This window comes from Garra rufa, chromosome 19 (genome assembly GCF_049309525.1).
Source record: "Garra rufa chromosome 19, GarRuf1.0, whole genome shotgun sequence".
NCBI lineage: Eukaryota > Metazoa > Chordata > Actinopteri > Cypriniformes > Cyprinidae > Garra > Garra rufa.
Window position 1 is genome coordinate 25,731,276 of NC_133379.1, and position 27,023 is coordinate 25,758,298.

Consider the following 27,023-nt stretch of genomic DNA (forward strand, 5'->3'; position numbering starts at 1 on the left):
AAATATAACTATGTTCAAAACAAACCTCCTCTTTACTGGCATTTATTTATTACTCTTAAAAGATAATATTTAGTCACCCCTTATTCTAGCAAACTATGTGTATGTGTATACAAAGTGTATGTGAGCGTGTATGTGTGTGTATATACAGTCAAGCCCGAAATTATTCATACCCCTGGCAAATTCTGACTTGAAGTTACTTTTATTCGACCAGCAAGTTTTCTTTTTGAAAAACGGAAATGACACAGGCTTCTCCCAAAAGATAATAAGATGATGTACAAGAGGCATCATTGTGGAAAAAATATTTCTCAGCTTTTATTTACATTTAAACAAAAAGTGGCATGTCCAAAATTATTAATATCCTTTGCAAACTGTCAAAGTCTATGGGAAAATCCAAAGTTCTATACCATTCCAAATAGTCCAAGCTGTTCTAAAGCATCCTAATTACCCTGATTCATTGGGGAAAGCTATTTTAATCAACTCAACTGGTAAAAAACAAAAGCTCTCTGCTGTTGGTTTGTGGGCAGTCATGGCTAAGACAAGGGAGCTCACTGAGGACCTGTGGCTGCGCATTGTGGCTGCTTATAAGTCAGGAAAGGGCTATAAGACCATATCTAAATGTTTGAAGTTCCAGTGGCCACAGAGCAAAGTATTATTACAAAATACAAGACGTTCTGCACTGTGAAAAATCTCAGAGGACGTGGTCGGAAGCCAAAAGTGACACCTGTGCTGGCCAGGAGGATAGTGAGAGAGGTAAAAAAGAATCCAAGAAGCCATCCTGATGAATCTGGGCTCTGCTGGTGGCAAACAGTCCAACGGACACTGCACACCGCTGGGTTCCAAGGACGCAGACCAAGGAGGACACCACTTCTCCAGATAAGGCACACAAACGCCTGCTTGGCCTTTGCAAATGCTCATCTGGACAAAGAAGACTTCTGGTCTTCTGTTTTATGGTCAGATGGAACAAAAATTGAATTGTTTGGCCACAACAATGTGGCCTTCATTTGGCGTAAAAAAGGAGAAGCCTTGAACCTTAAGAACACCATCCCCACTGTCAAACATGGTGGTGGGAACCTGATGTTTTGGGTTTTTTGGGTTTTTTTAGCCGGTGGACCAGGGAACCTAATCGCAGTAAACGGCACCATGAAAAAGGAGCAATACATCTAAATTCTCAACAACAACATCAGGCAGTCTGCAGAGAAACTTGGTCTTTGGCACCAGTGGACATTTCAGCACGGCAGCGACCCAAAACACAGCAAAAGTGGTGAAGAAATGGATAGCAGATAAAAACATTAACGTTTTGCAGTGGCCCAGCCAGAGTCCTGACTTAAATCCAATTGAGAATTTGTGGAGGAAGCTAAAGATCAGGGTGATGGCAAGGAGACCCTCCAATCTGAAAGAGTTGGAGCTTATCGCTAAAGATGAATGGGCAAAAATACCAGTGGAGACATGCAAAAAGCTGGTCAGCAATTATAGGAAGCGTTTGATTGCTGTAATAGCCAAAAAAAGGCTTTTCTATTAATTATTGAGAAGGGTATGAATAATTTTGGACATGCCACTTTTTGTTCAAATGTAAATAAAAGATGAGTAATATTTTTTCCACAATGATGCCTCTTGTACATCTTCCACAATGATGCCTCTTTTATCTTTTGGGAGAAGCCTGTGTCATTTCCGGTCAAAAAAAGGTAACTTTTATTCATCAAATAATTCTGAAAAATGTATCACAGGTTCCAATATGTGTGTGGTGTATATATATATATCCCAACTTGATAATAAAGTAGCATATTAGAATGATTTCTGAAGGATAATGTGACACTGAAGACTGTACTAATGATGCTGAAAATTCAGCTTTTCATCACAGGAATAAATTCTGTTTTAAAGTATATTCAAATAGAAAATCACTTTTTTAAATTGCAAGAATATTTCACAATATTACTGTTTTTTTCAGTATTTTTATACAAATAAACGCAGCCTTGACGAGCAGAAAAGTCTTCTTTAAAAACATTACAAATCTTACTGATCCAAAACTTTTGAACAGCTGCGTTTTTAATTTATCGAAATACTTTAGAAAAATAGATATTCCATTGTACTCCTGTCCACAAAACAGCCAGCTGTTAATATCCAAACACCCCCCTGAAAACTAAAAAATGGTGACAAAACAATGTGACCTGTGATGTAATTTTTTCTGCAGTGGGAACACATTATTGGCTGTCATCTATGTTGGGTAGATTGTTATGGTTTGCAGTATTTTAATCATAATAAAATATGAGGTTAACCTGTTCAAGAAAATACCATTTGTTTGAACAGACAATGCATGCCACTGAAATTATGAGTCAAAACATGTTGTTAAATTATCTATGATTACAATTAATTATCTTTCCCAAAATGTTGGGTAAAGTGTGTCAGATGGTGTGTCAGTGGCTCAGCTAAGAGAGTCCTGCCATCAAATGCAGGAAAATTATTACAAATATTATTAGTATTATTAATAATATGACAAAATGTCAAAAAATATCATGAATATTAAACCATATCCTGGATAATATACAGCAAAGTAAGACTTAAAAGACTTCAAATAAGAGGCCACATGACTGGCCAAGGGCTTTGAACCACACTAAAGCTAAAAAAGGAGACTACTCATGCAAACCAAACATCACGGTTTGTCTAGAGCCACTTAGCAGTAATAAAATGGTGAATAATTCCTCAAAACATCATTGTAACAAAGCAAATCATAAGGATACACCCATTATATTGGCGCATAAAATGACAAGTATTTTGCTAGGACTAGACGGCAAACCACTGAGTGTAGACATTCAGAGTACTAGCCTTAGTCATAAAAATCAGAAAGGTCAAAACATCACTGAAGTAATTGATTCGCCTGGGGTGGAAAACACACACAAATAATAGAAATGCACAAATAAAAGACGGGAAAATAAATAGTGGTGTATTTAAAATGCCTCTGTTGTTTTACGCAGATCATAAAGTTTCAGAGCGACGAACAATGCATGGTCACAACCATGTGCTTTTGTTTTGATCGAGAGCCGCAAAGTGATGTCATCTATACTTATGCAAAACCAGTGTGGGGGTAATTGCCTTTGTAATGGCAGAGCCCACTTAAAACAGTCTGAAACTATGAGGAGAAAAACAACTGGAAACGTGGAAAGACTTGTCGCTGAATATTCTACCAGCTCTTGCGGCTAAACGCAGCTTTTCACTTTCAAAGTTACTGAGCACGTTCCAGCCCATTATGTCATTTTTAAGTGTCTTGTAAAAGCCTGTATGGTATTAGCATGTTTCTAAATGGGTTTTATAAAGATCATTTTTATGATAATGTCTAAGATAGTCTAAGATTACTGGGACATTATCATTTCTAACATTTTTATCATTTCTCAGGCCAAGGATAATAGAGAGAAGGAGCAGACACCCCTTGTTACATAATGTACTGAACTGAGGGTTGCATTTTAAGCAAAAGCATTAAAATATCATTATTGATTAGCTATATTGGCACATTGCATTGAGATTTTACATAATGCATTTTGTGAGAGGGACAGAGAAATATTTAACTGAATTTCCGCTCATAAATTTAGCCTAGTTAACTTCATATTGTATTTTTGTTTACTGAACATGCTTTTCTCAGAAAGTATGGACAATTAAATATTAGTAAAAAAAAAATACAGTTTAGCAATTGACGCGCTGTTGAAGATGTTAGAAATATCCTAATTTAAGAAATATTAATTAAAAAGATTCAACATCAAAATCAATAATTATAAATATACTATCATTCAAACGTTTGGAGAAAGTAAGGAAAGGAAAGGATTGGTTGACTTCCAGAATAAAAACTTCCTGATAATTTACTCCCATGTCATCCAAGATGTTCATTTCTTTCTTAGTCCAAAAAAAATACATTTTTTGAGGAATTTTTCTCCATATATTGGACTTCAATGGGAGCCAAATGCCTAAAGTTTCAATCCAGCTTCAAAGGGCTCTTCACAATCCCAGCTGAGGAATAAGGGTCATCTCTATTGAAACGATCGGCCATTTTCTTAAAAAAAAAAAGGGAAATAATATATTTTTTATCCACAAATGCTCATCTTGCACTAGCTTGATTTCACACATTACGTAGTCACGTTGGAAAGCTCATGCATGATGTAGGCGGAAGCAAAGACCCAGTGTTTACAATGCAAACGTGCATATAAATTTGAACACCCATTACAAATAAGGTAAAACAACGGTGTTGGATGATTTTGAGTTTTTGACCTGATTACGTAATGTGCGAAGTCGCAGACACGCATCGTAAAGCTTGTGCAAGATGAGCAATTGTGGTTAAAAAGTATACATTTTTAATTTTTTAAGACAATGACCAATCATTTCATTAGATAAGACCCTTATTCCTCAGCTGGAATCGTGTAAATCCCTTTGAAGCTGCATTGAAACTGCAATTTGGACCTTCAACCCCATAGTTCACTATATGGAAATATATGTTTTCCTCAAAAACCTTAATTTCTATTTGAATGAAGAAACAAAGACAAGAAAAAAAACGTCACGATATTACTGTTTTTATACTGTAATTTTGATCAAATATAGGGTTGTCACGATACCATAAAAATGACTAACGATACTATACCAGCTGAAGTATCACGAGACCAAGTAGTATTCTGTTAATTTAAAATTCAAATCTACAAAATGAATAAAAAAATTCATTAATAAAAAGATGTAAATGAAAACAGGCAAGATTTTTCTCTGAATACTTCACTAATGTGAATAAATGACTGGCTATTGTTATCCATGAAATCATGTCAACAAAAGTCATCTGAGCACTGCACAGAAGCTTCATAGAGTGACATTTAGATGTGGTATTTATGCATTTAGACTGTACTTATAATTGCATAAATAATGTTATAAGATAAATGTTTTAAATACAAAACTCTGAATATAGAAATATGTTGGAAAAGAATGGAACATGACGGGAAACTTAAAACCGCCAGCAGATGGCAGCAGTGTTCATGATTGAATCACTGAGTTGTTCAAACGATTCTTTCAAAACGGCTGAATCATTCAGGGGTGAATCAAATGACTCGTTTTTATGAATGGCTTAGTGAATCAGTGATTCGCCCAAACTAACGCGAATTCAGATTCGAACACAGAAACGAAACTAAAACATCTTGCTCGTGTCTTATTGCTGAACTGTCACGGACATTTTTGCTGCCATATCTTAAAATTTCCAAGTTATATATATATATATATATATAATGATTGATAAGAACCAAGGTCAAAACCACTATGTTAATGAATGGAATTGCATTCGTGATCGCAAAGATGCTTCCAGAAACGAATTATTACACATGTTCTAAAAGTGGGCAAATGAATAAAAATACGAAAATTCTGTCTAGTAAAATATTTTGATGTTTAATAATTGATTCTTGGGCTGATATTTTTTAAATAACATTAGACAGTCGTCTGAATCAGACCCTCTCTTCTGAAACTGCAGCGTGAACAAGGACGTGCGCGTGCAGCTTCTCATTTCAAACTGAACTGAAGCATGGTGAAACACTGAATAGCATAAAGCCTATACACCGCTTGTACTACACAAAGCACAGCAGAAAGACATTTTGGCAGTCAACTTGTAATGTTTCTGCTGGCGTGCATGAACGTTTTAAACAGTGTTCCTGCCGTGCATACAACATATCTTATGGTGCTACCATTTGGACGATACTATCGTTTCAAAAATGCAATGGCACCGCGGGTATTTGTAAGCTTTAGTATCGCGATACTACCGTAGTACCGGTATACCGTGCAACCCTAATCAAATAAATGTAATCTTGGTGAGCAAAACCGACCCCAAAGGTTGCAACCAAGCGTGCCGTAGGTGTCCTGAAAAGTGAAGCCAAAAGTTTTCGATCGCCCCCCGGTGGCTGGCTGCAGTATAGGTCATAAACCCCGCCCTCTCCATGTAATCTAATGGGACGTGAGCCAAACTAAATAATCGAATTACACGGCAAATAATTTTTTTCCAAAGGTGATTTCCATCGTGTGAGGTAGTTTTTATAATGCTGATTCATGCTCAGGTGTTCGTTTTTCTAATAAGTTTGCTTTTAAGTAGTTATTTGATGCTATAAAAACGGGGTGTGGTGTCATGATTGTGATCGTGCGATTGGGTCTGCGGGAGTTTGGGCGGGACTTTGACACCGCGGCTCCGCCTCACGACACTACTGCGCATGCTCTGGCTCCAAACGAACCTCTACTGCGCATGCTCTGGCTCCAAATGACGTAACTTCCCCCAAGATGGTAGCGGCCATATTGAGCTGTTTTGGCTTCACTTTTCTATAGTGGAAAGAAGCGGAAACGCGTTGTCCATCTTTTTTACAGTCTATGGTTGCAACAGTGTAAATGCTTTGTGTATATATATTTTAGTGTATATATGGCCTTTAGCAAACAACTAAATAAAAAAATGATAATGATGCAGTGTGTCCAACCAGAAATCTCCATCAGGAGTACTTTACCAACATTCTTCCATGCACTTTTCATATATAAGGTTATCCTTCATCTCTTTTCTCCCAGAACTCATTTCTGAAAGCTCAGTGTGTTCAGGAGGGACTAACTGTACCTGAGAGAAATGGAGGTTCCGTTGACAGACTCTGAGTGCCGTCTGCTCGGACTAAAGCCCCCCTGCGGGGCATAGCGCTCACTTCCACAGCACAGGATCATAAGGAAGGCTCTTCGAAAAGCCCGGTTCAGAAAAGCATACAGGAACGGATTCAAGCCCGAGTTGATGTAACCCAACCAGAGCCAAGCGGTCCACATCTGCCAGGGCACGCTGTAATTGATGAAGGGATCCACCACGTTGGTGATAAAGAAGGGCGCCCAGCACAGACAGAAGCAGCCCATGATGACAGCAAGGGTTTTGGCCGCCTTGGTTTCGTTTTTAATGCGACTGGAGCCGTGTTGATCGTGGTTGGGGTAAGTCGAAGAAGGGGCCGAGCCGGCCCTGTGCAGCGAGCCGATTCGTCGAGCGTGTCCCATAGCGGTGACGTATATCCGCTGATAGGCGAGAACCATCAGCACTAGAGGCACGTAGAAGGCCACGGCCGAACACACTAGAGCATAGGGGCGGTTCACCATGAACACACAAGTCGAATTACGGGAGGAGTTGAATTTTCTTTGTTCGATCTGGGAAACAAATATGAAATAAAAAACACAGAAAACAAATTAAGAATGCATCAATATTTAAATTTTAGCTGATACCAAAAACAGAATTATTTTCATTTTATGGTCGATAACTGATAAATGGTCAATATTGCAATTTTACAATATTTTGTCTAAAAAATTAAAACACTAAAAATAAATCTTAAATACCCAGTATTCCTCTGAATTGTGTGAGGTAAACTCACAGTTCAGACTTTTTTCCTCAGAATTGCATGATATAAACTCGAAATAGAAACTTGAAGTTCTGAGGAAAAAAAAGTCAGAATTGTGAAACATAAACAATTATGAGGACATAACCATTTCTGAGAAAAAGTCAGAATTGTGAGATATAAACTCACAATTCTGAGGAAAAAGTCTGAATTGTGAAATATAAACTTGCAATTCTGAGGAAAAATGTCAGAATCGTGAAATATAAACTCACAATTCTGAGGAAATAGTCGCAATTCTGAAAAAAGAAGTCAGAATTGTGTGATATAAACTCTCAATTCAGACTTTTTTATCAGAAGTGCATGATATAAACTCCCAATTCGGAGGAAATAATCATAATTGCGGGATATAAACTCACAATTCTGAGGACAAAAACAAGCAATTCTGAGAAATAAAGTCAGAATTATGAGATATAAACTCACAATTCTGAGGAAAAAAGTCGCAATTTTGAAAAAAGAAGTCAGAATTGCATGATATAAATTCCCAATTCTGGGGAAAATCATAGTTGTGGGATATAAACTCAATTCTGAGAAATAAAGTCAGAATTAAGAGACATAAACAAGCAATTCTGAGGAAAAAAGTCAGATTTGTGAGTTATAAACTCACAATTCTGAGGAAAAAAGTCACAATTATGAAAAAAGAAGTCAGAATTGCATGATATAAACTCACAATTCTGGTGAAAAAATCATAATTGCGGGATATAAACTTGCAATTCTGAGGACATAAACAAGCAATTCTGAGGAAAAAGTCTGAATTGTGAAATATAAACTTGCAATTCTGAGGAAAAAGTCAGAATTATAAGATAAAAACTCAAAATTCTAACTTTTTCTCAGAATTGCGTGCTATAAACTCGAAATTGCAAGTCAAAAAGTAAGAATTGTGGAATATAAACTCGTAATTCTGTGAAAAAAAGTCAGAATTGCGTTATGTTAACTTGCAATAAAGACCTTTTTTTCTCAGAATTGCATGATATAAACCCGGGATATATGTGGGATATAAACTCGCAGTTCTGAGGAAAAAAGTCAGAATTGTGAGACATAAACAAGCAATTCTGAGGAAAAAAGTCCGAAATGTGAGATATAAATTCACAATTCTGAGGAAAAAAGTTGCAATTCTGAAAAATTGCTGATATAAACCCGCATTTCAGATTTTTTTCTCAGAATTGAATGATATAAACTCCCAATTCTGAGGAAAAAAATCATAATTGCGGGATATAAACTCACAATTCTGAGGACATAAACATAAAAAAAAGAATAATCAGAAACATGAGATATAAACTCGCAATTCTGCGAGTCATAATTATGAGATAAAAACTAAAAATTCTGACTTTTTCTCAGAATTGCGTGCTATAGACTCGAAATTGCAAGTCATAAAGTAAGAATTGTGGAATATAAACTCGTAATTCTGAGGAAAAAAAGTCAGAATTGTGAGACATAAACTCAATTTTGAGGAAAAAAAGTCAGAAACGTGATATATAAACTCACAATTCTGAGGAAAAAAAACTTTTTCTATTTTTATATAAGTGTAATTTATTCCTATGAAGGCAAAGCTGAAAAGCTTTACTTTAGTAGACATTACTCCATTCTTCAGTGTCACATTTCTTTCAGAAAGTACAAAGGCAATTTTTTTTAATGTATATATATATTTTGCCATCACTTTAAACCAATTCAATGCATCCTTTTTGAATACTGAATTTAAGTTATTAAAACTTCTGACCTCAACCTTTTGAACAGTGGGGTAATCCCTTGCATTCATATTCAATTTATTTTGTAATGTATATTTTTAATCATTACTTTAATTGCCAAGAATCTAACATTCCTTAAAATGGTAACACCCAAGGAGTGACATCATTTAGACCCTTTCTACTGTATAAATAACATCATTAAATTTTTTTAAATTGTTACATAAATATTTAATGCACCCTGCACAGATATAGCAGAAAGTAATTACTTAAAGCATATAAAACATCAGCATAACCAGAAGAAAGCATCCAGCAGCTCCTCACTTACAAAGCTCTCGATTCCAATGGTATTCCAACTTTGCATGATGGGAAGAAATGAGATGAAAATGGGGATGACCCAGCATCCAACCAGCATCAGTGAGACTCTCACAGGTGTCATCTTGTTATTGTAGACCAGAGGCTGACAGCAAATCGCATAGTACCTGCGCAAGACAAAAAAAGTGCAGATATCTCAAGAACGATTCATAGATGCTGTCAGACAGTAGTGTCTTTCGTAATCAATGCGTCTCTACATACTGTACTTTCACATTCCTAGATGATTATGCAGATCTTTTCTAGAAAGGCTAATGCTGTGAATTACATACAACCAGAAAATATGCTCTCACTAGAGACTGTAGAGGCAAAAACATCATGAGTCATGGGAATCATATGGATGGAGAAAGGACTTGGTGACACAGTGGGATAGATAAACAGAATTTGTTGCTTGAAAGAGAAAGAGAGATATGGCTTTGAGAGACTAAGAATGAGTCATGTTACTGCCATATGGACCAGGTGTGGTGCATAAATCACAGCTGCTCTTTTACAGACCAAGGGAGATGCGGTCTTCCTAATGGGTGAGCATGAGAAAATTTGCATACGTAATGCAGCAAATTACAGATAATTAGCTGACACGCTGACAAGCCCCTGGAGTTAGCATCAAGACATAAACTATGTGTTTCTTTTCGTGTGTGTACGTTTTTGAATGTATAGTTCACTCTGTGAGTGAACCGTTGTACATAAAACACATCTTTACAATCAAAGAAACGTAACAATTAGGAATCAGACAAAATATAAATTAGACATAACAATACAGGCCGGACATCATCTTTGTATATAACACAGCAGGCAACCAGAAAAGCATTGTAGCACATTGTAATTTGGTTACGCATGATTACAGGGCTTAAACCTTTTAGAGCGCCTCTGGATGCCAACATGCAAATCCTGCCGTTTAAAGGAGAAAAAAAAGTAAATAAATTGTATAGATAAATAAATCCAAAAGTCTAGAATGATCAATCTTCTTTTTTTTTTAACCAAGGCTGCATTTATTTGATGAAAAATCCAATAAAAACAGTAATATTGTGAAATATTATTAGACGTTTTCTATTTTGATATGTTTTAAAATTAATTCAATTTAGTAATTTATCCCTGTGATGCAAAGCTTAATTTTCAGCAGCCATTATTTCAGTCTTTAGTGTCACATGATCCTCCAGAAATCATTCTAATGTGCTGATTTGCTGCTTGATTATTATTGGTGTCTAATTTGTAATGATATTTCACAATATTACTGTTTTTACTACATTTTTGATCAAATAAATGCAGCCTTAGTGAGCTTAAAATACATCTTTACAAAAAAAAAACATATATACAGCTGAAGCCAAAAGTTTACATACACCTTGCAGAATCTACAAAATGTTAATTATTTTACCAAAACAATATGGATCATACAAAATGCATGTTATTTTTTATTTAGTACTGACCTGAATAAGATATTTCACATATAGTCCACAAGAGAAAACAAAAATAAAATAGTTGAATTTACAAAAACTTACCCTGTTCGAAAGTTACTGTGTTGTTACCTGAATGATCCACAGCTGTTTTTTGTTTAGTGATAGTTGTTCATGAGTCTCTTGTTTGTCCTGAACAGTTAAACTACCTGCTGTTCTTCAGCATTTTTGTGTATTTTAACCCTTTCCAACAACGACTATATGATTGTGAGATCCAACTTTTTACACTGAGGACAACTGAGGAACTCATATGCAACCATTGCAGAAGATTTAAACGCTTACTGATGCTTCAGTGAAAGGAAAAAGGATGCATTAAGGGTCCAAGGGGTGAAAAAATTTTGAATTTGAAGATCATAAGAAAACATGTAGGCAAAATAAGTAAAATGTACACATCTTCATTCTGTTCGAAAGTTTACACTAGGGCTGGGCGATTTGGCCTAAAATCAAAATCTCGATTAATTGAACATTTTAACCCGATTACGATTAATGAACGATTATTTTATTCATTAATAAAATTATATTTAATTATATTTAAATAATATTTATTTTTCTTAAATTAGTGAAAATAAATAACTTGCACTTTTGGAAACAAAATAAATTATTTATAAAATAATAATAAATATTAAAAGTAGAAAATAGCAGTATCTCTTCTAAATAAAATTACTCTTGTATATCCAGTAAATACTTTTTGCTGTATAAATACTGTTTAAGCTCTCCATCGACATGTCGGCGGAATAACGCAACGTAACGGAGCGGGGTCACGTGACTCCACACGCAGTAGTGTTTTTAAAGGGAAAGTAATTGAAATAATTGACCTGGAAAAATTTGATCGATTATAGGTTCTGAATGTCGATTTCGATTACTTTTCGATTAATCGCCCAGCCCTAGTTTACACCCCTGGCTCTTTCTGAAAAATCGAAGAATTTTGGAAATTTCTGGGACCTGAAGGAATTTTCTGAAGAACAGTGGGCAGTTTAACTGTTCAGGACAAACAAGGGACTTGTGAACAACTTTTAAACAGGGTCATTTTTATAAATTCAACTATTACTTTCTCTTGTGGACTATATGTTTTATGTGAAATATCTATATTCAGGTCAGTACTAAATAACAAATAACATGCATTTTGTATGATCTCTCTTATTTTGATAAAATAATTAACATTTAGCAGATTCTGCAAATTGTATGTAAACTTTTGACTTCAACTGTATCTATACATAAAGGAAAAAAAATATGAACAAATCTAGCAAACAATACTGCTGTCCCAAAACTATTACGTGCATGACAACATGCTCTAATTTGAGAGCTCTTTTCTCAATATTGCCATGGCAACACAGTTATCTGTGTAGAACAACATTAGTCATTTTTTGTTTCTATATTAGCTTCACAAACACACTCACCTATCTAGTGCAATGCAGCACAGATGCAGAATAGACGCAGTGGTTAGCAGCACGTCCAGTGAGGTACGGACCAAGCAGAACGTTTCTCCATAGTTCCACTGACCTGTGGTCAGCTCTATGGCTGCCAGGGGCATCACAACAAGGGCAACTAGAAGATCTGCAAATGCCAGTGATACGATGAAGAAGTTTGTCTTCTTCTTCCTATATACAGAACAGTAAATAAACATTAGTTCACTGTAGAAAATGTTTTGGTGTCTATGTACAGTAAATACTTTTGTTTAAGCTATGTGATATGACACTTTATCATACTTATGGACCCTCACGGACAGTGATGATGCATTTCCAGTTATTACCACCATACATTTAAATTGTAATATTTTATTTAAAGGAAAAATAACAATGTAAATTTTTAACACTATACATTTTGTTAAATTACCCTGTCATCAGGTTATAGAAAACTAGTTTAAGAATAGTTCACCCAAAAATGAAAATTCTGTCATTAATTATTCACCCTCATGTCGTTCCAAATCCACAAGACCTTCGTTTCATCTTCAGAACACAAATTATGATATTTTTGATGGAATCTGAGAGCTTTCTGACCCTGAAGAGACAGCAACACAACTGTTACGTTCAAGGTGGCAAAGACTGACACGGAGGAGAAGAAATTGTTTGATAAAGTCGTTACTTTTGTTTTCTTGTAGCTTTTCTCGTAGCTTTTATAAAATTACAGTTGAACCACTGATGTCACATGGACTATTTTAATGATGTTCTTACTACCTTTCTGGGTCTTGAACGTGTCAGTTGTGTTGCTGTCTATGCAGGGTCAGAAAGCTCTTGGATTTCACAAAAAATATCTTAATTTGTGTTCTGAAAATGAACGAAGGTCTTACAGGTTTGGAACGACATGAAGGTGAACCCTTTAACACTGCTAGTTGAGAGTTTCTAATACAAAGGCTGAGGGAGTGATGGTAAATTTGACATCTTTCTGTCTTCTAACCAATGTAATTAATCTTTCTATACTTGTTTCTCTTTTGTAAAGTCATAAAAATGCTATCATGTCATGGAAAAAATTGGAACACAAAAATTATATTTCTTTCAGTTCACCACAATAGACTGCTTCTGAGGACACAGGAAAAGTAAATAGGAACCATTTTAACTTCACATGAAAAGTATGTTGCAAACATACATAAAGAAAATATTTAAGCATCTTTAAAACAAGATAAATTTATTTGAGAAGCAAATTTTTATCAAGTTGGTATGATTCTTCAGGTTCTTTGTGAAATATCTGCAACACTCTTTAGTTAACATTCAATGGTCGTGTAAAACAACACCCTTTTTACCTTGTCAAAAACAGCCCTGTTCACAGCGACCCATTTTGGTGCATGTCTCTTTAAATAATAATGAGCTACTGCCCTCTTCAGTTTTTTGTGTAGTTGGTGGTGCGTTATCATCAAAAACAAAACTAATCCGCTGTGTCCTCAGTCGCTCTGATGTCAGGAGAAAATGAAGACTCTTATGTTCACTCCAAATACAAAACACCTGCATTGCTTACGAGACGTTGTCGCTGCAGCTGCAGAGTGCGGAGAAAATGGCAGACAGCACAAAGCTTGCTAAAGGCAGAAATATTCTAATACAGGACAATCCGTTAGCGGTCGTGGGTGGGGCCTAAGCATTAAGACATCATACTGCTAAAAAAATGGCTTGATAATTGAGACTGTTTACGTTTTTTGGTGATTAAAATAAGGAGTGAATGGATTTGTATCATTGTAGGTTGGTTGTGTCCAAAACTAAGACACATTTATATGCAAACACCATGAATAATTGAATTTTGCATCCAATGTCCACGAATCAAACACTTTTCCCATCTGCCATTGGTTGGAACAACAGATGTCCCCGCCCCAAACTAACGCCATTGGTTAAGCCACTGTTGCTATGTGGGACTGGTCAGGATTCTCAAACAAACAAGAGCTGTTTTGAAAACACTATAGAACAACTGTTACATTTTTGTAACATTAACCTACGAATAGCTTACTTTTAGATATCTTACGTATTAAGCTTAATTTATACAGTCAAACCAAAAATTATTCAGACACCAGATATAATTTTTGATATTTTTTACTAGTGGGTGCAATTTGACCAAACCATGCTTTGCTACATACCTTTCTATCAACATTATCGGGCATTATCAAGATGAATTTGTTCTCTGACACAGTTCTCACAACTCTTGAGTTCTTGTCATATTTTATTACCATTTTCTAAACCAATAATGTGATAATGTGAGAAATGTTGAATGTGTCTGAATAAATTTTGGTTTGACTGTAATTTATTTGTGATAATCAAGATGAATTTGTTCTGACACATTTTAACTCTGAGTTCTTGTCATATTTTATTACCATTTTCTAAACTATAGTGAATAAACTGTGATAATGTGAGAAATGTTGAAGGTGTCTGAATAAATTTTGGTTTGACTGTATGTATTTAACATCGAAAATGTAGACTGACACATTGAATTTAAATACAGACACGAAGCAGCTTTACCTTAGCTGTCTGTCTTTACAGAGAGCCACCATCACAAGCAAATTACCAAGTGCAGTCAGTATAATGATGGTCACCAAGACGATAGACAGTGTTATCTTCGAAGTGTGTTTGGACACAACTTCATCCACTGAACTGTAGACAAAAATATACAGCCAATTATATATAAACAGACAAGATAAATGCGTATCTATGGAGTCAGATATTCTGAGGTGGTTCTTACTCGTCCGCTGAGTCTGATGCTGTGGCCATCACTGGTCATCTGTATGGAAGTGGTCAGATGGGGTTTTGTTCACACAAGACAATGCAGTCCCTCTCCTGAGGGACAAACACAACTGTTTTGCGTTCTCACATCCCAAATTCAATCATATTCTTTCAGCATGAGCTTCAAAGTGAGAGCACTGAGACTAAACCATCAGCACGTTTGTAAATGAAACACAGGCTTGTGGGATATAACAAGTAAATATAAGCCATGATGAATGTCTGATCATCTTCCTTTCTTAGCAAAACTACAGGCTCACAAGAACTAACTATTGCATGCTGTCGATTCACATTTTGCTAAATTTCAGATTTGTTTTGTTATATTACAAAAAAATCCTAAAGGGGTAGTTCACCCAAAAATTGAAATTCTGATATTAATTACCAACGCTTATTTTGCTCCAAACCTGAACTTTTGTTCATCTTTAAAACACAAATATAGATATTTTTGATGAAATCTGAGAGCTTTCTGACCCTGCATAGACAGCAACACAACTTCCACGTTCAAGGCCCAGAAAGGTAGTAAGGATATTGTTAAAATAGTCCATGAATACACGCCGAACACTGACACAGAAGAGAAGAAATTGTTGAATTATTCAGTTTACTTTGCGCACAAGAAGTATTTTTGTAGCTTGATAACATTACGGTTAAACCACTGATGTCACATGGACTATTTTAACCATATCCTTACTACCTTTCTGGGCCTTGAACGTGTCAGTTTCTGTCTATGCATGGTCAGATTTCATCAAAAATATCTTAATTTGTGTTCCAAAGATGAACGAAGGTCTTACAGTCTTAGAGTGAGTAATTAATGACAGAATTTTCATTTTGGGGTGAACTATTCCTTTAATGTTCCTAATAAACTGTCTAAAATGTGCAAATTTGAGTGGAATACTATATATGTGATTTTTTGAATACATATTAGCAGTATTCGTGAAATGAAGCCAAGTGACTCTTTTTTGCAAACACATTTCTGATTTGATGTCAAAGTAGGAGTGTCTGAGCCTTATTGATGGTGCTGTAAAGTAGATAAAACAAAAAAGGTTGAAAAACACTGGCTTAAATTAAAGTCATATGTCTTATTATACCCTCAAAACACATCAAATATTGAAGGCAAGACATTGAAGCTAGAAAAACTTCAACTCAAAGTGCATGCACTCCATCATCACACTGTTAATAGCCACAGTGGCCAAATCGCACCCTGTGCCTGTGGCGCTGGAGCCATAACTCACGCAGAAGTGGAGAGAGCTCTCACAGAGTAAACACTGGAAGCGTGTGATGTATTTGCCCAGCTGGGAGGCTCAAGTGGGTATTACAGAGACAGCTTGGACACTTCTTTCCTGTTCGGTTGCTTTCGTTTGAGTTTCAAATGAGCCACATGATTATTATAGCCCTGTATCAAACAAACTGAACAAAACAGGCTATTCTAAGCAGCTACACAGAGAGGACAGCTGACTTACACATGATTCTTGTGTAGGACTGAGAAAAAGGGTCATTCTACAAAACAGGTGCCACTTGTTGCCTGACATGCATATTTGTAAATACATTTAACAATGAACATCTAAAGGCAGATTTTACTATGTGTCAACACATAAGATTATATCCACCTTATTTTTTTAATGCGGAAATAAGCCCCTATGGGCAAGACTTCCAGTTCATTAGCCGCAATAGGGAAATAACGAGAAGAATAACAACGTGCAGTAAATGGTAAAACTGTCTGCACTACAAACCAGTGTATTCATAATTAAGATAATACTTTAAAATATGGTAAGACACACCCATTTGCAATATCAAGCAGCAAAACAAGCTGTTTTGTACAGCTAAAAATAGCTGGATGCAGATGAGACTGAAGTCAGACCCATAAAATTACAAATAGCTCCTCATGATCCCTGATTATATGGGCCATTCTACAGAACGGGTGCAAACTGCTGTCCCACAACCAAAAGACACATTTAAAAAGCATTTAAGTATTCAAAATTTCAAATCTTATATGTTTACTAAGATCCTTTTATTATCTTTCGAAACCCACAATAATATTTAAAATATCAGTAAGCTTAATATATATAAAATCATCATTTAGTGGGTACTTTCAATTTGGAGGTGGCTGTTCCGAACCCTCACCCTAAATTTCAACTTTGAAAAAGAATATTGAAATAATTTTTGCATTTTATTCCATTGTTGTTCAAATGTCTTTTTGATTTTGTAAAAAGGTGAAGTTGCAAAAAATATATATTTAATATTTTCTTTGGAAATTATGAAACTTTATGTAAAAAAATGTAGTTTCTTCCACTTTATCCAAGATTTTGTAATGTTTGTCAGTAGGGGACAATCTTAAAGTGTCAACCCTGTTTACATGATTTTGTATAGTAAACAACTGACAAATTAAAAGTATTCATCTATAAACATTAAATGATCTAAGAAGCATCTTTGCTTCATAATCTTGAGCACAAGGCTTGTCAAATTAAACTGTAACTGTCAACTCTGTTACCTTTTGGAATCTATACAATTATTATGCCCCAAAATGCATTCATTTAGCTTATGATACCACAATGCATATTATATTCGTGCTGTTCAGAATTGTGCTAGCTAACCATGTGCTGATCAGCATGTTTGAGCTGGGCTCTAAAGTATCTAAAATGGTCACTACCGAAACAGTCGCGACTGAAACATTTGGTGAAGTTTCGATAGTGACGTCTTTGTTTTTGTGGGTGTTATACCATAAAATTATCACTAACGTAACAGTCACGACTGAAATATGTCATTATTGTCTCGGTAGTGACAAAAGGGAACATGTATTTCTTTTATGTGGGGGAAATAAGCTAAATTTTAGTACAGTTATGCAAATTTTGTATAATTTTAGTATGTTTTAGAAGTGGAGTATGTGGTGTAAAATTCTGTAATGTGATGTGGTCGCTATCAAAACATTACTGTCACTACCGAAAATGTGCTGTCATGACCAAAACATGGGATGTTTTGTAAAAAAAAAAAAAAAAAAAGTACACTGAATTATCAGCTAAGATGTTCTGATAGTGTTTGGTTCAATGTATATTCAAACTAATGAATCCTTTAGTTTGAAATCAGTATGATCAACTTTTTGCATTTTTCAAAGATTCAAAATACAATAAATCTCATAAATCACACTTGAAATATTGTTAAAATTGTAATTGTTATTCATTTAACCCTGAAAATGTTTTAATAAAATAGAAGAAAACATATTTACAAGATAGATGTAAGCAAAATCTTAACAGGTCAATATAACCCTTCTTATTAAATTATATATTACTGTGTCTCAGTCGTGACAAATTTAAGGGAAAAACAAATATTCCAAAACTTTTTGAAAATACGATGAAAATTAACTGCACAATTACAAAAAATGTGTTCCTTGGTCATTATACAAACAATTGTGGAAAAAGACAATTCCAACTCTGACTTTGCATCAATTCTGTACAATGGCCCATATATAAAAATCTATATGAGGAAAATTTCAATGTTTTTGTTTTCTCTGCAAAAGTTTTGCGTTAAACCAAGAAACTTTGCATTTGCAAAAGTTTCTCAGAAAATACAAAGGTTTTGCAAGTAAATGCAACGTTTTTTGGGGGCAACTCAAAAGTTTGGCTAAAGAACCCAAAAGCATTTAATTATTATTTTTATTTTTATAATTATTTTGTATTGGAATTTTAATCTAGCATGTTTGTTTTATTCATTTTTTAATTGACATCTTGTATGTATAAATCCTTAATAATCTCCATAGTTTGTAGGTCAATCCTGTTAGCATCATACAATATATTCCCAGTTATAATTCACTATTATTTTGTAATAAAAAGTTTCTTCCACGTTATCCAAAATTTTGTAATGTTTGTCAGTAGGGGACAATCTTAAAGTGTCAACCCTGTTACCATGATTATATATAATAAACAACTGACAAATTAAAAAGATTAATCTATTAACATTACTGCTAATAAATGATCTAAATAGCATATTTATTCAATAATCTTGAGCACAAGGCTTGTCAAATTAAACTGTAACTGTCAACTCTGTTACCTTTTGGAATCTATACAATTATTATGTCCCAAAATGCATCAGTTTAGCTTATGATACCACAATGCAATTTGCTGACTCTTAAATACAATATTTACCTGATGGAATGTTTAAAATCTTATGAAACTTTCCTTTAAAAATCAACAGGCACCCATTTAATCAAATGACCCAAAAAGACAACTGAGCTGACGTATGAAGGCTGATGGCATGTGACATGACACTAACTTCCACTAATCCTGTCTTGAGGGATTTCAAACATGGTTAACCGTCTGAAACCTATAGATATGTCCAGCTAAAGAACACTCTTGTTTTTATAAAAGCATTAACTAAACTGGTTAGTACAAAATGAACTTCAAACTCTCTATTTATCCCTCCTAATAAGCATTCCTAATGAACATGTTATACTTGAAACCGCACCCAAAACGTGAGGCATCACAAACTAACATATTACAATGCAAAAGGCAGCTCTGTAGGATCTGCTTCAGCAAACATCTATACACTCTTAGCAAGTTTTTCTCTCTTAGAAGCTTCTCTGATTTGATTGGTTTCTCTTATACGAAGCAAAACAGGTTAACGTGACATAATTGACATAATGAAAAGAGTCTGCACTGTCAAACCCTCTAATAACTGATTTTGACACCTTCCCACACAACGTCTTTTTTCATTTCATGCCACCAGGAAAACTGAGTGGCATTTGCATTGAAATAAATCACAATCTGTGGTGACAAGAAAACATAAGCCAAAAGCCACACACAAGTTATGACAGTGATATTTTCACACAATAACAAAACCCATACAGGAGTAACACAAATGTAGTGATCTTAAACACACATTTATCATGTAGTTATTACAGATGTCTATGTAATACAACAATAACAATCTGTAAAATGAGCTTTGATCTCAAAAACATACAATAAAATTAGCTTTATATATATATTTTTCACATTAACTGACTGAAAAGATTTCACAAAGTTTTTGCTCATCACAAAATTAAATAAAAACGAAAAGAGTACAAGCTATAATGTGTTTTCAGCCTTGATACGAATCAATCACAAAATTCCTTTCAAATCTAATACTCTCTAATTGAAACTAAGAACTCTAATATTTCCCATTGTAAAAATGCAAATTGAATTTGAGATCGTTGGTGCAGTTAAAGAAAAACAATACAATAATAATAGCTACTACTATTCTTAAACAATTTTAAAATAGATATTAACGCTACAATAACCTGTTGCACATTTTGACACTTGAAGGCATTTAAGTGTTATCATTCAGATAACTTTACTCACCCAGGGGCTCCGTGTTTCAGACGTCTTAGTGAATCCACGCGTGTTTCTATGAACTGTCATATTCCATCACAGTTAGTCTGAGACTGAAGTGCTCTTCTCTGCCCTGTGTCACAGTCAAACAGCTGCAGCAAGCAGCAGATCATCTGTTGATGTTAAGTGCACCGGCTCTCGGAGTCTCTGCCTGATCAACGCACATGAGTCTGAAACAAACCACAACAGAGCAACAGCGACACCCGGTGTTTCACCTCGTAAAATAAAGGCCCATCAAATGTACAAACGATTATTTTGTACAAAAATTAGCTATTTATATGTGTAATATTCACTATGCAATCATATATGTTATTTAATTTGCAATATTCACTCAGGAAAAAGATACGCTGCCTTTGAGGCGTAGGCCTACCCTTAGCTAAAACTAACAGCTGTATCTTTGTACCATATTTACCCCAAATGGTAATATTTGTAGTTTTAAAAAGCATAATAATACTTAAAAATACATATGAACACCTGAGGTGTACATTTTGATGACAGTTTGGTACCCTTACGAAAATAACCATGGTTTTATTGTGGTAAAAGTGAAGGACCCACGTTTTTTGACGTAGCCTATTGACTACCGTTTGTATAACCACAGTTTTCCTACAAATACCGTGGTTACAATATGGTTAGTGAAGCAAAACAATGTTTTTTTTGTTTTTATTTGTGGTAAAACGACGGTTAATTTTTTTGTAAGGGTACCTTTTTTCGTAAGAGATCTGTCAGTTGTTACATTAAGGCAAACAGGATGCTAGTACAGTGTCAAAAACGGAAATGGAGGATAGCTTATTATAAACTAAACGGTTATGAAATAAGTAATGTGATGTATGGAGACCACATTTCTTAAAGATCCTCAGGCTGAGAGTTTTTTATACCACTAGATGGCGCAGGATCACCACACATATGCTGCATCTTAATTAATTACATGTATATTTCTAGGTCAATTCTCGTGTGGGAGGGATAGATAGATAGATAGATAGATAGATAGATAGATAGATAGATAGATAGATAGATAGATAGATAGATAGATAGATAGATAGATAGATAGATAGATAGATAGATAGATAGATAGATAGATAGATAGATAGATAGATAGATAGATAGATAGATAGATAGATAGATAGATAGATGTCTCCTAAAAAGAACAAAACTGACCTTGATTTACATTCATTGTGTTTGTAAGAATAAAGCTCTTCTGTTGGTGGACACCTCATGTCTCCAGCTTGTCTTCGGTCTGCTAAATTAAAATGTAGCTTGCATTCATTGACCTTACATGACAAAATCCTGTGGGTTATTGATATTACCAGCATTTATTGAGCTGTTCTGCTTCTTTTCCCGTTACAGGAAGGCCAGTTGTTTTACTGCTGATGCTGTACATTAGACTTCAGCTTAATAGCAAGTGACAGAAGAAGCGACTCAAGTGAGGAAACTGCACAATACATTTTAATCTATTTCAATTCCGTGACACAAGAGAAAAACATTCACAAACATTGTTGTTTATCAAGACACATGTGATAAATGAAATTGGTTATTAATATTAATAGACACTGCTGAATGAGTTGTAAAGTTGAGTGCGCAGCAGAGGGAAGGAACTGGTGGTTTGCTGCTGTAGACAGAACCATATGCAGACAGTGGTGAAATTTTAGACCGCTTCTGTGTTTCTGGTGACTTTGCACTCTTTGGTATTGAACTGATTTAAATACTGAAGGCAGCAGATGCTTGTTTTTATTCTGAGAACATTAGAGTGCTGAATTATTTCATTGTAGTAAGAGAAATCCCACATATGCATGTAGAACTAGGGAGAAGAAAAAGTGTAACAAAATCATATTTTGGTCAACTGCAATGTTATTAATGGAAAATAAAACAAAAACTACTATTGACAGCATTTTACAACTACAACAGTTACAGGAAACTCATAAAAATAAAATAAAATAAAATAAAATAAAACAAAAATGAATTATTGTCGATAATTTACAACTACAACATGTTATCACTGGAAAATTAAATAACATTAAAATAAAGTAAAAAAATATTGCTGTCAATGTTTTACAACTATTGTGTGTAAATGATTATTATGAAAACTCATAAAATAATTTTTATAAAAAATTATTACGTTATTATTGGAAATTCATGAGATTTAACTTATATAATTTACCTAAATTTAACTATACCAATGTATCAATGTAAAATAAAATAAAATAAAACCAAAAATTATTTATTTATTATTAGTTATTTACAACAACAACATGTTATCATTGGAAACTCATAAAATAAAATTTAATTAAATGAAATAATGAATAAGAAAATTATTATTGCTAATAATTCACAACTACAACATGTAATCAATGGAAACTCATAATAAAATAAAATAAAATGAACAAAAATGATTATTGCCAATAATTTACAACTATATGTTATCATTGGGAACTCAAATTAAACTAAATTAAACTAAATTAAATTAAATTAAATTAAATTGAATTAATTATTGCCAATAAATTCAAACTACAACATGTTATTACTGGAAACGCAATCAATCAATCAATAAAAATTCATAAAAAGCATGTAACGTAACAAAATCATACTTTGTTCAACTAAAATGTTATTAATAGAAAACAAAACAAAAACTAATATTGACAGTATTTTATATAACAGTTTATAATTGGAAACTAATAAAATAATGAAACAAAATTATTATTGTCAATAATTTACAACATGTTATCAATGGAAATTCATAAAACAAAACAAAAGTAAGTTAAATTAAATTAAATTAAATTAAATTATTGCCAATAATTTACAACTACAACATGTTATCAATAGAAACGCATAAAATAAAATAATTATTGGCAATAATTTACAACTACAACATGTTATCAATGGAAATTCATAAAATAAAACTAAATTAAATTAAATTAAATTATTGCCATCTATCTATCTATCTATCTATCTATCTATCTATCTATCTATCTATCTATCTATCTATCTATCTATCTATCTATCTATCTATCTATCTATCTATCTATCTATCTATCTATCTATCTATCTATCTATCTATCTATCTATCTATCCGTCTCCCCATGAAACCAAAAATGATTATTATGAAACTCATAAAATAATATAAAAAATTAAATAAAAACTAGAACATGGTATTATTGAAAATTCATCAAATTAATAATTAAATTAAATAAAATACTTGAAAATGTTGTATTAAAATGTATTATTGCCACTACTTTGCAAAGCACCAGCATTGTCCTTCTTAAATCTTTTATGCCTACTTTTAAATCAGACCTAGATTTCATCACGGAAAAAAATAGATGATGTTGATGAGCTTGGCGGATGCAGGATGGAGTTTTTCTTAAATGGTTTACTGAGCAGCGTGTGCTTTTTCTCAGACATGTGCCTCGCAGACTCGCTGGCTGAAAATAATGATTTGCATGACTCTCGTTCAGTCTGTTGTTATTGATTTACTCTCAAGCCGTTGTTATGAACCAGAGAGTCGGACATGTTCCCAGCACAAGTGTGAGCGATGAGTGAGGGTAAGAGAGAATAAATACACTCCTACACCATCATTTTTTGTTCCAACATTGTGTTTAATCGCTGTGGTTACAGAGAAGCGTCGCTGTAGATCGGTGTTAAATATTCATGATTTGTGCGTAGGGGCTTTCATTGCTTGCCCTTGTCCCTCAGCTGAATAATGCATAGGTCAGAGCTTACACTAACTCTTGGGTTATGATTAGAAATTGATTCTTATGTGCAATCCGTTTGAGTGGGATGACCTGGGGTCAGGGGTTGAGGTCATCGCGCCACATCCTCATCTGAGCCATAAGTCAAACACGCACATCCTGAGTGCGGGGCTAAAGCAAGACACACACCAACTGCACATGCAACCTTAGGGTGCTTTATAATTCCCCGGCTGTTTGGAAATGAGTGAATAATCCGGGCAAATGGAGCGGCGTGTGTGCCTAGGCATTTTCAGCATCCTGTGTCCACACTGCCAGAGTGTATTATTAACCCCGTGGGGTCAGCGAGTCAGGCCGTTCTCTGAAAAGGAGCAGAGCAAGTTTCCACTGAACCTGCTGTGGAATTTATCACACAGAACTGGTCTTGCTGGCACAAGAGTTAATGTTCAAACCACTCGGAGGATCTGAAAATTATTTATTTGGAACTATATTGTCAAAGTTACACACAAACACATACATATATGGCTGTTCAATCAAGGCTAATTCACACTTTTTCACAAAGAGATCTATTATTGACATTATTTAAAGACACACTACTGTTAAAAAGTTTGTGTTTTTTTAAAGAAATTAACAGTTTTATTCAACAAGGATGCATTTAATTGATCAAAAATGTAAGTATTATTTTTTAAAGAATCCTGAGGGGAAAAAATCATGGTTTCCATAAAAATATTAAGCTATTATATTATATTAATTATAGTTATGTAATTATATTAATATTAATATTTATATAATATTATATAATTATAATATTTAACTGTTTTTTTTTTTCTTTAAGTTTTTATCTCGGGAATAAATACATTTTTAAATATATGAAATAATTAACAATTAAATAAATAATGTAACAAGTAAATAAAAGAATAATAAAAATAAATTATTATATACCTTAAACTAAACAATTTAAATGATTTTACGTTTTAAAAAAGTAACTAGAATTTTCTTTCAAGTTGTAATAATATTTCACAATATTACAAAAATATGACACAACATTATGTAATAATATTTCACAAATACAAATTTTTACTATATTTTTGATCGAATAAATACAGCATCGGAGCATAATAGACTTACTTTAAAATTATTATTAAAATATTAAAATAAATCTTACTGACCACACATTTTTGAACTAAAATTGAAATCCTTTTTATATTTTCAGTTTTAATTAAAATTTTAGTTAGCGTTTTAGTAATTTGTTGTATGTTTTTAATTTTATTAATTGTAAAATAAATGTTTTTTTTAATGTTTTTTGTGTTTATATATTTTTTATTCATTTTATTTTATTTTATTTTAGTAATTTGTTGTGTTTTTGTCATTTTTATTCATTTTTATATGTTGTTCTGTATGTCTATATAGTTTTTATTCATTTCTATTTCAGTTTTAAACTATTTTATTTTATTTTATTTTGGTAATTTGTTGTATGTTTTTGTCATTTAAAAAAAATATGTTTCATATGTTTTTACTCTATATGTCTATATAGTTTTTATTAATTTCTATTTCAGGTTTATTTTAGTACATCAAGTTAAACTAAATGTTCCCGTGGCAATTGACTGAAGTAAAATAAGTTTAGGTTTTATTTTATTTTAGTAATTTGTTGTATGACTAGTTTTTAAAAATATATATGCTTTTAGTCATTTGTTGTATGTTTTTGTCATTTTTAGTAATTTTGAATGTTTTTTAAAAATATGTTTTTTGTAATTTGTTGTATGTTTTTGTCATTGTTTTAGTTTTTAACGTTTTTTTGTGTTTTATGTTTTTATATGTCTGTATAGTATTTATTCATTTTATTTTATTTTAGTAATTTGTTGTATGTTTATCATTTTTATTAGTTTTTAAATTTTTTTATGTCTATATAGTTTTCATTTATTTATATTTCAATTTTTTAAGCACATCAAGTTAAACTATTATATTTTATTTTATATTATTTTAGTAATTAGTTGTATGTTTTTGTCATTTTTATTACTTCTTTATGTTTAAAATATATATATTATAGTTTTTATTCATTTGTATTTCAGGTTTATTTTAGTACATCAAGTTAAACTAAAAGAAAATAAAAAATGTTTCCTTGGCAACTGACTGAAATAAAATCAGTTTAGGTTTTATTTTATTTTATTATTTTATTTTATTTTAGTAAGTTGTCATTTTTAATAGTTTTTCATATGTTTTTAGTCATTTGTTGTGTTTTGTCATTTTTATTACATGTTTTTTATATGTCTATATAGTTTTAATTCATTTTTTTCAGTAATTTATTGTATGTTTTTGTCATTTTGTCATTAGCTTTTAAAAATATATGTTTTATATGTTTTTACTATATGTTTTACTTTATGTTTGTTTATATGATTTTTATTTATTTCTATTTCAGTACATCAAGTTAAACTAAATGAAAATAAAAAAATGTTTCCTTGGCAACTGACTGAAATAAAATAAATTCAAGTTATTTTTTTATATATATAAATTTTAGTCAGTTGTTGTATGATTATGTAATTTTAATGATTTTTTTAAATACGTATTATATATATATATATATATATATATATATATATATATATATATATATATATATATATATAAAATAAGGCTGAAATAAAATAAGTTTAGGTTTTTGTATTTTATATTATTTTAGTAATTTGTTATTGTATGATTATGTAATTTTAATGATTTTTTTAAATACGTATTATATATATATATATATATATATATATATATATATATATATATATATATATATATATATATTATATATATATATATATATATATATATATATATATATATATATATATATATATATATATATATATATATATATATATATATATATATATATATATATATAT

At 32.8% G+C, this 27,023-nt stretch overlaps 1 protein-coding gene across 1 annotated transcript in view; it reads right to left on the minus strand.

The window, feature by feature from the left end:
- The window catches only part of LOC141292637 (5-hydroxytryptamine receptor 4-like), a 32,020-nt gene extending 16,928 nt beyond the window's left edge, over positions 1 to 15,092 (minus strand). Inside the window, exons 1-5 of the mRNA XM_073824671.1 lie at positions 15,064 to 15,092; positions 14,844 to 14,975; positions 12,306 to 12,506; positions 9,414 to 9,567; positions 6,599 to 7,161 (exon numbers count right to left, since the gene is read on the minus strand). Coding sequence (XP_073680772.1) covers positions 6,599 to 7,161; positions 9,414 to 9,567; positions 12,306 to 12,506; positions 14,844 to 14,975; positions 15,064 to 15,092 — 1,079 coding nt within the window. The remainder of the gene's footprint in view (positions 1 to 6,598; positions 7,162 to 9,413; positions 9,568 to 12,305; positions 12,507 to 14,843; positions 14,976 to 15,063) is intronic.
- Between the last annotated feature and the right edge of the window lie 11,931 nt (positions 15,093 to 27,023).